The 12,408-nt window shown below is 48.0% G+C and overlaps 1 protein-coding gene across 1 annotated transcript in view; it reads left to right on the top strand.

Annotated features, from left to right (window-relative positions):
• GRIK4 (glutamate ionotropic receptor kainate type subunit 4) overlaps positions 1–12,408 on the top strand; it is a 207,878-nt gene that overhangs the window by 150,961 nt on the left and 44,509 nt on the right. Inside the window, exon 8 of the mRNA XM_031506858.3 lies at positions 11,169–11,330. Coding sequence (XP_031362718.2) covers positions 11,169–11,330 — 162 coding nt within the window. The remainder of the gene's footprint in view (positions 1–11,168; positions 11,331–12,408) is intronic.

The raw sequence follows: 12,408 nt of genomic DNA, 5'->3' as shown, positions 1-12,408 counted from the left end.
GGAGAAGGGATAAGGGGAGGTGTGGCAGCAGCTGTCTGGCCACAGAGAAAAACAACTTTCCCAGGCATTTTCCTCATTGCTCTCTACAGCTCCTGAAGGGAGGTTTAGACAGGCAGGGTCGGTCTCTTCCACCGGGCAGCACTGACAGAACAGGAGGACACAGCCTCAGCTACGTCAGGGAACTTTAGGTTGGATATTAGGAAAAAAAAATCACTGAAAGAATAATAAAATACTGGAATTGTCTTCCCAGGGAGGTGGTGGAATCACCATCTCTGGATATGTTTAAAAAAAGACTGGACTTGGCACTTGGTGCTATAGTGTAGTTGTGGTGTTGGGGCATGGGTTGGACTTGATGATCTCAGAAGCTCTTCCAACCTCATTATTCTGTAATTCTGTGATTCTGTGATTCTGGGATTCTGGGATTGATTCTGTGATTCTGTGATTCTGTGATTCTGTGATTCTGTGGGGAAGGCTGTGATAAAATCAGAGAAAAGAACGAGAAACAATTCTTATCTCTGCTTGCTGCACCTCCTGCTGTGCATGTGTGGAATGTGCCATGGAGATTTGTTTAACCAAAGGGTGATTCCTTAACTGGACACTGCATGGTGTTGGGATAGATTGACCAATTAGGTCAGAGCTGGATGGGACTGGCTGTAGGGGGTTACTGAGTTTCTTAATTAGTATAATATAGTATAAGACGATATAATAAAGCAGTTGATCAGCCTTCTGCAATCATGGAGTCAATGCTAATTATTCCCTGGCTGGGAATAATTCCCTGGCTGGGGCTTGTGATGACAGGGAGGGAGGTGTCAGAGGGAGAAATGAAAAAGGCCATGGGGCTCCTGGCTGGGCTCCTCTCAGTGTCCAATCCATGGGTCAGTCCAGCAGGACAAACTTCAGAGCTGTTTTTCATGCCCGTGGGATGGACAGCACAGGCAGAGGAAGGGCTGTTCCTGCAGGGAGGCAGCTTGGGGGTTGTGCTGTGTGCCCCTGTTGGAACTCAAAATGTCCCTCAGACATTTTTGGAGGTTCCAGGCCCAGGTCAGAAGCATTTGAGACCCTGGCAGGCAGCTGCAAACAGCTGTGATTTTGGGTTTGAAACATGGAATGATTTACCAACCTTGCAGGAAGAACAAGAAGTCACAAAAGTTTAGATATTAGAGTAGAAGTAGTCAAAAAGTAGAGGGAAGAATTTTTGAGTGCTGTACAGGGGGTTTTGGTTTTGTACATGGGGGTCAGAGGTTTTAAGATGGATTTGGGATTTGGGCCTGCCCTGTCCTCCCTCTTTCTCCTTCCTCACCTCCATGTTCTTGGTGATGTTGGCACTCACAGATTGGTTTAGAGTAGAAAATCACCATTTAATATAGGTAATAGGCATTGGGGAAAAACTGTAAACATGTAACACCATGGTATTTTATTTATTTTATATGGTAATGTACCGTATAAAAGACAGCAGCAACCCTGGGTAGGAGAGAAGAAGCAGTCGGGGTCAGAGAGGATGTCAGGGTGTGTGTGTGCCTCTGCCTGAGCTGTGAGCAAACCACAGCAGCCCAAGGAGAAAATCTTTTAGATAACTTGCAATAAACTGCCTTGAGACCGAACAAGAGAAGAATTCTGAGCCTTTCTTTGGAAGCTCGGGCTGGAGGAGAGACTTTTCCACCACACAGAGCCCCTGAACCAGGCCGGGGCTCCGTCATGCCCCAAGTCACGGTGTCACCGTGCTGGCACAGCTGCTGAGGGACAGTGCCATCCCTACAGATGTGCCCACAGTGCCAATCCCAGCCATTCCCACTCCCAGGGGGAATTCCCAGTGCTCCCAACAGCTCTTCCTGTCCGACTTGCCCTCCCAAACCCATTCCCAGTCCCACAGAGCAGGGCTGGGCACACAGTGAGGGATTTCCACCTGCACATCACCAGAAGAATCTGCAAAAAATGTCTTCTTTTAAGAGTTGTTTCTGTTGTGTGAGCAGCATCTCATGGATGCTACTCTAAAAATGAAGCTCCCACCTCCACCCCCACCCAGTCCTGAGCTCGGGTGTGATGAAGCATTTGCTGGAGGTGAAATTTGCCTTTCAAACCCATTCATCTCGTGGAATGCAGCTATGGCAGGTGATAAAGAAATGAGTTTTGTTGCCATTCACTCTCCCAGGGTATTAATCTGTTTATCCAGGTTATTTTACCACTTTGTTCAAAAGCCCAGCCCTTAGCAGAGCTAACAGGATTTTTGGCAGGGATCATTATGGGAAGGTGACATCAGACAAAACCTGGGCAGATGGAAGAGATGTTTAAGGAAATTAGTAATATTTAAATGGGGATTGGAGATGGGAGTGAGCAATTTAGGCTCATAAATCTGGAGGGATTATCAAGCTCCTAATGAACCCTCTGAGGTTCTGCAATCACTGCCTAATAGAAAAGATAAAATCAGAGTGAACTACTGTCAAGGGGAGCAAGCAAAAAGATGGCTTAAATGGAGAGAGAACCCATCAGGAAAGGGAATAGAGAGTCTGTAGAGCACGGAGCTGCTTGGAGATGGAAAAATATTTCAGGCAAAAAAAAAGAAAAAAAGAGGAGAAAATAGGATAAAATGCTGAATTAAACACCTGCCCTGCAGCTCTAGAGGGGAGTTCTGTTTCTGTCTTTTAGCATTAATTTTATTTAATAAGCACATCCCAGCTGACAGCTCGTGGTGTGGTGCAGCTCTGCTCTCTGTGAGTGTGAGAGGAGGGAATTCTCTGTGTGCTGGGGCACAGGAGGGCATTTTTGGGGGGTGATGACCCCTCTGTCCCAGCCTGGAGGCTGCAGGCAGCGGCACCAGAGCTCTCCCAGGAGATCAGAGGAGCAGACGAGGAGGAACCCTCAGCCCCCAACACATTTCCATGGGAGCCAAGGCGAGCAGCCCGATGTAAAAATACCCACAGGCTCCTTTCCTGCGTGCAAATTCATTATCAGCCTCCTTCAGCCAGCTCCAGGGACCTGTTTTTGTCAGCAGCAGCAGCCTGGCAAATTTTCCAGGAGTTCCTAATGGAACTCTCAGGTCTGGTACATTTTTCTTCCCCACGTCCTACATTTGGGGCACTCCTGGCAGCCCTCCTGTCCTCCATCCCCTGGCAAAAAATCCCCGTCCAAACCCATTTTCTCCCTGGCATCTCCACGTGGTTCTGATTCCCTTGGTCTGGGACTTTTGGGAGGGATGAAATTCCCTGCAGATAATCACAGGATATGATTATCTGCAGGTGCTTTTATTGAGAGCTCTGGGAATCAGGGGTCCAGACCCAAATCTGACTCCGACACGGCTTTCGAGCTGAGCATATTTTATATTCTATCATTATATAACGTACATATTAATTATTAAACTTATATTGTTCTATTGTATACATTGACATGAGTTTCTCATGATCTTTCTTAGGCCCTTGACCACAGTTTCAACAGTAATTATATTTAATTACTAAACAATCATAACATCTAACAATTATATCATTTATCATGTACCAGCTACACAGGTGCAGTTCTAGCAAGGTACAAGGCCTTCATGTACCCAGGTTATTTATTTTTTTCCAGGGCCTACTAAGCTTAATTTTCCTTTTAACCCTAAATCCCCATGATTTTAAAACCCTTTTACTATCAGGATAATCTCAGAGCTGTTCATCATCCCTTCCCTTCTCCCTGGCAGGGCTGGCTGGGTCTCCAAAGAACTCACGGTCATGTGAGGGGGCAATGATGTGCAGAATAATAAAAATCAAAATTAATAATAGTAATAACAATAGTAATAGTAATAGTAGTAGTAATAATAATAATAATAATAATAATAATAATAATAATAATAATAATAATATTGCACAAATAGACCATTGAAAGCAAACTGCTGTGCATTGAAGAAAATGTTCCTTCCAGCACTGGAAATCCCTGAAATCAGCAGCACAGAGTAGGAGGGGTGTTGGATGCCTCCAAAACTCCACGCTACAATTAATTCTTTTAGCTTGTTAATTCTCTGTAGCTATTGGGGTTTGTCTTTTTTTTTCCCTTCTCTGTTTGGTTTGTATTTAGGTTTGTTTGGTTTTTTTTTTAAGTAACATCCGGACCTCAGGCTGGGTTTAAATTTCAAAATATTTGACAATTAGATGGGAATAACTGAAACAATTAAAATTATTGCTCCGAGGGGGAAGGTGTAAAGGAGGTTTCCCCTTGCCTCAAGCCAGGCAGGGCAATTCACTGGGTGCAGTTTTCTTCCCTGACAAAATTGTGTGCAGGTGTTGCTGCTGATAAAACAGCTGCCGTGTTCAACTCCCACAGACCAGATAAATCAGTTCAGGCTTGGGGTTTTTTTGCCTTGTTTCCTACTTTCCCTGCTTTGTTTGGTGATTTATAAAGAGGTCTTCATAGAGGATGAGGTTTCCAAAGCTGAGTTGTCAGCCTGGGAGAAGAACTGGAGGGGAAATTGGTGTCCAGATCCCCCAGAGAGTGCCACACGTTTGTGCTGTAGCTTGTCAGCAGGGTGACATCCCTTGGGAGGAAGGGATGATGTCAAATCAAGCAGAGGGACAGAAAACTACAGATTAGGCTTTGACCAGGGCTTGTTTCTTGTGCAATTACCTTTTTGTGCTGAAATAATCTTCTTTTTCACCGTGAGCTCCAGCATGGGTTGTGCTGCTTGGCCTTTGAGCTGCCAGGGGCACCTCCCCGAGCTTTGCCCAGGTGAGGAAGGCAGAATCTCATTTCTCCTGTGACAAATTTCAGATTTCTCCCAGCCCAGCCAGCCCTCCTGATTCCCAGCAGCTGAAGCGAAGTGTTCTGGAGAGCCCCGATCATTGCCGGGATTTATGGATCATATTTTCATGGCATGTGGTAGCAGGGCAAACAAATCAGGTTTTTGCAAGGCTGCCAAAGCAATTTCTCCTCGTTCCAGTTAGCATGAGGGAAGGAGGGTTTAGACAAAGCAGTGGCTGTGCCTCCCTGCCTTTTGCTGCCTCAGTCTTGTTACTTTATGACCAGATCCCTGTGCTTGATTCCCAAATTTTTGGGTAAATCATTCTCTCAGATACACCCCAGCCCCTCTGAGGTGAGGGCAAATCTCTCTTTTTCCTTCTTTCCCTACTTCTCACCCCCTCTGAGGTGAGGGCAACAAATCTCTCTCTTTCCCTCTTTCCCTACTTCTCACCCCTTTTTTCCAAGAGTTGTCTTTTTTCAGATCCCAACATTTAGCACTTGACCTCTTTGCGGATATTCTCTCTCCAAATCTCGTGCTCACTGCAGAGAAGTCGAAGTTTGGGCAGTGTATTTTCCTAAAAGTGCTCTTGTTTGAAGGAAAGCCTCCAAAATTTAACAGCTGGCCTTGCATGAGGAGGTTCAAGATCTGTAAGGTACATCAATGCTTTTTTTTTGGAAGATAAATCCAATTACAGATAGAAATATATTCCCCTAAATTGCCCCTGAGCTCACTGAGGTCACAGCTTCTCTTTCCCTACCTGAATGGCCAGCTAGCATTGCCTTGAGTAGATCAACCCCATCCATTTACCTACTCAAATTGTTGCTTTTTTCCACGTTTTTTCCCTCCTAGAGGAATTGATTTTTACGTGTGACCCATTAGAAACTTATTGACTCCGTCAATAGTTTATAAATAAATGGAGCCTTTCAGGAAAACCATAGAAAGCACTTAACATAATATTGTCCACTTGAGTAAACAAATAAATGTGTTCTGAGCAGAGCTTTGGAATGATTTACAGGCTTGGCAGCTCTGCTCCGAGGGCAGCAGGATCCAGAGAGGAAAAGGCAGGAATTTCCTCCACCTCTGACTGATTTGGGTGATTTTTGGGGAAAATTGGTCACTGGGGCCAGGGGGTGAGGAAGTGACCATTGCAGGGTCAAGCTCCTTTTGGGTGAAGTGTTTTAGTTTTGCCTTCCATGACCTGGAGTCCTGTTTGCCCAAAGAACCTGCTCTGGGATACTTAATTAACCCCAAAATGGTGACTAAGGACACACAGAGGTGATGTCACCAGAGCTGGGCTGAGTTGGCACTGCAGGTTTGGCTCTTGCACAAAAGCTGCCCAGAAATCTGAGGATGGACATTGCACTCCGGGTTCAGAGAGCTTTTCTGAGCACCAAACACTCTGAGCAAGGAGGTTTTGCCAGAGTGAGGGTTTAATAGAGAAATGGAAGCCTTGGCCCAGCGTTCTCCTTTCCCATCCCACTTGAAAAAAGAGTAGGAACAGCACAGAGTGTCCTGGGCCTGGTGTAAATCAGGTGTAAATCAGGTGTAAATCAGCTTTTGGTGCTGGGAGTGAGGTCAGTGCAGTCTCTGCTGAGTTTACAGCAGTGAGTTTCTCCTGCTGAGCACAGTGTTGGAGGGAGTTTAGGAGGCTGTTAATCAGCAGATCCAAAAATCCAATAAAGTCCTCGCAGTGATTAGGAGAGGAAGATGAAACTGAGAGAGAGGAGGGATGGAGAGGGCACCTTGCTCTTGGTGCAGCCTGAATTGAGCAAACCCTGCTCCTTCCAGAGCCTTGGGCTGAGGTCAGGGCGTGGGAAGGTCTGGGTGTCCCTGGCAGTGAAAAAAACCCTCTTTGGGCTTGTCCCCAGCCTGCAGGCACTGCTTCCTGCCTCCCCGCTGCCCAGGCACTCTGGGTTATTAAAGATGAGGTAAGGATCGAGGTCCTGCACACACACTGGGGCTGCAGAACAGGATCACCAGCAAAATCGATGCTGGAAGGAGCTCAGGAGCTGCTGCAGTGCTCAGCAGCACAGTGGCTGCTGCAGGAGGAAAAATTACCAGGAGCCACTCTCTGGAGGGACATCCCAGCTTGGCAGGGAAGGGGAGGTGGCTCCACACTTTAAAATACATTATTTTTTTGCCAGGCAGGCTGCTGTGACGTGGACAATTTCCTGCTGGGCTGGAATCTGAAATCTCAATGCTGAAATCTCCAGCCACTCTTCTTGGGAAGCAGTGGAGCCAGTGCCATAATTCCTGGGATTTCCTTTAGCCCAGGAGTTGATAGCTTAGCTGCAGGTTTGGGATGAGCCTCATTAGTGAGATGCTGATAGATGGATGCTGGCTTTGATGGTTTGTGTTGTAAGGCAGGTTTTTAAACCACATCTCTTTTGGGCTGCTCAGCCTGGAAAAGAGAATCTTTGGAGAGACTTCCAGCACCTTCCAGTGCTTGAGTGTGACCTGCAAGAGGGCTGGAGAAGGATTTTGACAAGGGCATGGGGTGATAGGGGAAGAGAAAATGGTTCTAAGGTGAAAGAAGGTAGATTTAGGGATACTGGGAAGGAATTCTTCCCTGTGATGGTGGTGAGGCCCTGGCACAGGGTGCCCAGAGAAGCTGTGACTGCTCCTGGATCCCTGGCAGTGCCCAAGGCCAGGCTGGACAGGGCTGGGAGCAGCCTGGGAAGGTGTCAGGGTGGAGCGAGATGCTGTTAAATGTCCCTTCCAACCCCAACCCTTCCATGGCCCTAAGAGCGTGCTGCCAGGTATAAATCTCTTGCTGATTTTCACTCTGCACCTCAGTTTCCCCCTCTGTATTTGGGCATAACAGCTCCAGGGCAGGATTTCCCCCTGGGTAAGGCAGCTGGGATTTCCCACACTGTTGAGGAGCTGCTGGGCTGTCCCAGGGCAGGGCAGGAGGGACAATTCCCTGCCAGACTCACGGGTGCTGCAGGAGCCAGCTGAGGTGGGAGAGGAGTTGTGAGTGCAGAATCTGGTCAGGATCAGCTGCTCCTCCATCCATTCCAAAGCCAGACTTGCAGCGAGCACCACTTGTTCCTGATGGCTTCATGTCCCTAAAGAAGGGGGGGTGTATCCTGCACATCTGATAACTCACACCCAGCCTGGCTGGAAAATCCCATCCCACGGCTTTAGGATGGCAGAGCTCACCTTTATGGCTTTTATTAGCCAGGTCCTGGCAGTGCCCTCAATGCTGGGGTCATTCCACGGGGTTCGTGTGCTGCTGGAAAGTGCAGAGTGCAGGTGGAGTGCTGCAGAGAGCCAGGGAGTGACTTCATCCTCTAATAACTCCTCCAGCGCTGTCTCCCAGGGAACCCCGTGGAATTCAATTAGCTAATTGTGTGACTAGCACTCGGGAAAATATAGAATGCCACGGAATTGCTAAGTGTTGTTATTTAACAGCACACATTTTGTGGTTGCAGCCCTGTAGTAGCAGTCAGAAAATCTACACTGTAATTGTCTGCTGGTGCCTGCTGGTGAATTTGCTGTGAGCAGAGCAAGGCCTGGGGGTTTTTCTTTCTGCAAAAAAGTTCATTAATTTTGGCTGCACATCCTCCGGGTCTCATTTTTTACCGAGCTCTCTTGAAACAGAATATTGACATGTGGTGGGTGTTTTAAAAAAACAGAGTGGAAAGAGGGGGAGGAATTCAGGCAGGCAGGATTTGTGTCCCTGAAATTCACCTTGGCATGATTCCTGGTGGTCTTCTCTGTGCCTCGTGTTGGACTGAGATTGAGGGCCAAGTTTTGGGCAATTACTGCAATTCCTCCAGTGTAGGGAGAGGGATAAAAAAACCCAATGGAATGGGAGGAAATGATGGAACTGCTGTTTGCACCCGTCATTTTGATGGCATTTTCTGAAAGCATGTGGTTATAAAGCTGTGTTTGCACAGGTGGAGAAGGCTTGGACTCCTCTCTTATACAGGATATCAGAGTTATTTTCCTAATGGCTCTTTGCTCTTTTTGCATTGGGAATCTTCTATCCTGCAGAAGCTCCAGCCAGCACTGGGGATGAGGGAGAGTAACTCCAGGAGGAGAAAAAGGCAGCTGGGAAAGTGTTTTCTGTAGGAATATCCTTCATCATGTCTCAGAGAGAAATCCTTGGCTCTCCACCTGAAAACATCCCAGAGGTCAGGGGTTTTCCACCCCTTGTCCTGCCTGTGTTTGCCTCTTGCAAGCATGGGAGGAGGGCAGGACAGGTGAGAAATCAGCTGAGAGGTGCAGGTCTGGAATAGCAAACGAGGTTTTGTTTGCAAAACGTGGGTTTGGAAATGTCAGGCATGGTGAATGAGTGTAAAAAGAGAGAAAAAAAACCCCCAACAATTAGGGACAGAAGCTGAGCTGGCAGCTCGGGGAGTATCGGGATGCTCTCACCCTTTTGCCCTCTGCAGCAAAGCCTGACCTGAGCAAATCTCTCTTATCCCAGTGCAAATGAAGTGTGTCCCCCTCGGGTGGTTTATCCCCATCTCATTGCAGAGGCAGCTCACGGCTCATTTCCTCCTGACCCGGCTCTGCTGGCTGCTCTCTGATGGAAAGGCATTTAATGGCCAAAGATTGGAGCTGGAGCAGAGGGACAGGACAGGGAGCAGGGTGGAAGGGGTCGGGTCCAGGCCATGCCACCCCTGTGTGTCACAGAGGTGATGCTTTATGGACGTGACAGCCACAGAAACGGGGCTTTCTGCAGCTGGAGGATTGCCTGGAAAAAGATGGATATGGAGAGGGTTGGCTGTGGGAAAAGACCAAAGCTTGCACAAAGCAGCCAGTGGTGATGGGAGCAGGGCAAAGCTGCTGGTGACGTTTGAACCAGAGCAAATTATCGGCTCTGGGGGAGCCCGTCGGGGTCTGGCTGTGGTCGTTTGCAGGCAGAGAGTCCTGGCAGCTGCCTCAGGACAGGGAATTTACCCAGGGAAAGTGGGCAAAGATCCCTTCAGGGGGCTGGTTCTGACCGTGGCACTCAGCCACTCAGGGCAGCAGGACCTCTGAGTTCAGCCCTGTGGCTGTGCCTGGCTGAGGTGAATCTCCCCCCTGCCTCAGTTTCCCCACGTGAACGGAGACCATTTCATCCCCTCTCCCAGTAATTGCATATTTAAAGATCAGAGCATAACAAAAAACCCTTCAACTTCAAAAGCTTGGAAGTGTTTCCAGGGGAGAAAAGGCACAATAAATAAACAAACACACTCATTTCAGCTGCCCCGAGGCTGGGGCGGGCTGGCACAAGATGAAACCTTGGATTTTGTGACAGAACATCTCATTTTCCTCTTGGATACCCCGAAGCCAAGAGGGCAGTGGGGCAGCTGTTTGCCTGGTGCCCTGCACGATTTGCCTCGAGGCTCTGGCTGCGGGGAGAGAGGATTTTCCAGGGGTTTCCATCCCTCCTGCTGCTCCTCATCAGCCATCTGCCCTGCTCACTGGGGCTGACAGGATGCCCTGGGTGAATGGATCACCTGTCAGCAAGGCAGGGCGATGATATCATTCAAATGAATCAATAGTTCACAGGCAATTTCACATTACCCAACGTTAACGTGTCCAAAATGTGCTTCGTCCTGGCTTGGATGGCGTTCCCGTGGGTCTTGGCCGGGCTGGAATAGTCTTGTAAGTCCCACATTTGGGAGATTTACAGGAATTGCTCCTGCGTGCCCAGCAAAGATAAAAAATGGCTCGACTTGCAGGAATCTCATCCCCCTGGGAGCCCAGGGACAGCTGGATCCGTGATGGGCATCCAGCATTTGCCGAAAGTGTCACTCCCACCTTCTCACTCCACTTCAGCAATTAGCAGAAGAGAAATTAGTGAGGAAAGTGCCATTATTCCCTGCTAATAGGACAAGGAGGGCTGGACCTTTGTGTAGCTGCTTCCGTGGATATGAGGAGGAAAACTCAGCCTTAATTTTTTGCTTTAATTTTTTTTTCCTTATGTAGTTGTTTTTATACTTCTTAGCACTTGTAGAAATGCAAGAGGAGGCTTCCAACTCCAAAATTCACAGTCAAGGCACCCTCCAGCCCTCCCCAGGGCATTAGGGTGGCATCTCCTCCTGGGATTTGACAGCAGAAAGGAGTACTGCAGGGTTGAGGATTTTTAGGGTTAGGCAGAATTTGGTTCCTCTTCCTATGGGAAAGAACTGATTTAATTTAACAGTTGAAACTTGGTGTCACCAAATGGGATGTAGTGATGGAACAGCTTCACTCAGCAGGTGAGTGACGCCCTCTTTAGAGGATTTTGGGTGTTTTTTTTTTGAATTTGGCCAATAAAGTACTGGATCTCTTCATTAAAAGCCTGAGGTGAGCAGCACCCTGAGTCAAATCCTGGTTAAAACCCCGGCTCTCCCTTCCAACAGCTGCATGGGTTTTGCATCCAGGATCTCACATCTCCCATTCCATTTGTGAGCACTGAGTGGGTTTGAAGCTTTCAGTGCCTGTTTTCCCCTCTAATCCCATTTTCTGTTTTGGGCTGCTGTAGGAGTTTTCCCTGCAGCGCCTGGACAGCCTGCTGGACGACCGAGTCAACATCCTGGGATTCTCCATTTTCAACCAGTCTCATGCCTTCTTCCAAGAGTTTGTCCAGAGCCTCAACCAGTCCTGGCAGGAGAATTGTGACCACGCTCCTTTTACTGGGCCAGCAGTAAGTAAAGTCCATTCCCATCCCCCAGAACCTCCCTGAGCTGGGAGCTGTGATAGACCATGGAAAAACCTTGTGGGAAGAGCTTCAGGATGGTCCTGAGCAACTCAGGGGTAAAAACTCTGGTCTCAAATAATTTTTTAAAAAGTTATTTAAATTATTAATCCATTTAATTATTTAATCCTATTTAATCTTGTGTGAAATGGCTCAGGGATATCCCCAGGCTGCTGTTGTACCTCGGGTTGGATTTTATGGGGAGATGCTGGTCCAGGAATGGGAAGGAAGAACCAGGGCAGAGCATATTTATTAAGTAGGTAGGAGAGGACTTGAGCTGTCAATCTGTGATTTACAAAGGACAAAGGAGTCTCCTGATGTGGAAAACAGCAAAGTGACCCTGGAAGTCAGAGCTGCCCAAAGGACCTTGAGGTGCAGAGCTTAGCAGAGTTTCTCTGTGCTGGACTGGGATCACAGCCTTAAATTCAAGCCTAATCTTGATTTGGATTTCATTTCTCTGTGGGTGCAGGCGATGATGCAGCTCTGATTCATTTTTTCCCCAATGAAGTTTATCCCTGATTGTTTAAACTCCAGGAAAATGGCTCGTGCAGGGGGGACTGTGGCTGGAAGGGCTGGGTCAGGCAGATGGGGCTGAGCTGTGCTCTGTGCTCCAGCAGCTCCCCGAGGAGTGTGAGCAGTGTGCACATCAGCACTGGAGCATTCCCCAGGGATTCTGCACAACTGGGAGAGTTTGCAAAGCAGATTTGCCACATCAGAGCAGCATCTGAAGGAGGAGAGACAGGGAAATATCATCAGCTGAACCCCTTGCATGGATTTTACTGAACTCAGACCCCCCTTGACGAGCTGAGCTGTGAAAACCTCCTTATTGTCACCACAAAGGGATCCTTAAGAGACAAAATAAGGAGATTTTTGCCCTTTGTGCCCACATCCTTTGGCTTGACTTGAGCTCCTGTGCCTGGGACCATCCTGCTGTCCCTCCCACTCAGAGGCAGCTGCAATCAGCTTGCCCTGCTCAGTCTCCGTGGGATTATTCCCAGGAAGATTCCTTTTTGGACTGCAGGGCCTG

This window comes from Lonchura striata, chromosome 24, assembly GCF_050655825.1.
Source record: "Lonchura striata isolate lonStrDom1 chromosome 24, ASM5065582v1, whole genome shotgun sequence".
NCBI lineage: Eukaryota > Metazoa > Chordata > Aves > Passeriformes > Estrildidae > Lonchura > Lonchura striata.
This window is presented reverse-complemented; position numbering and strand designations above follow the sequence as displayed.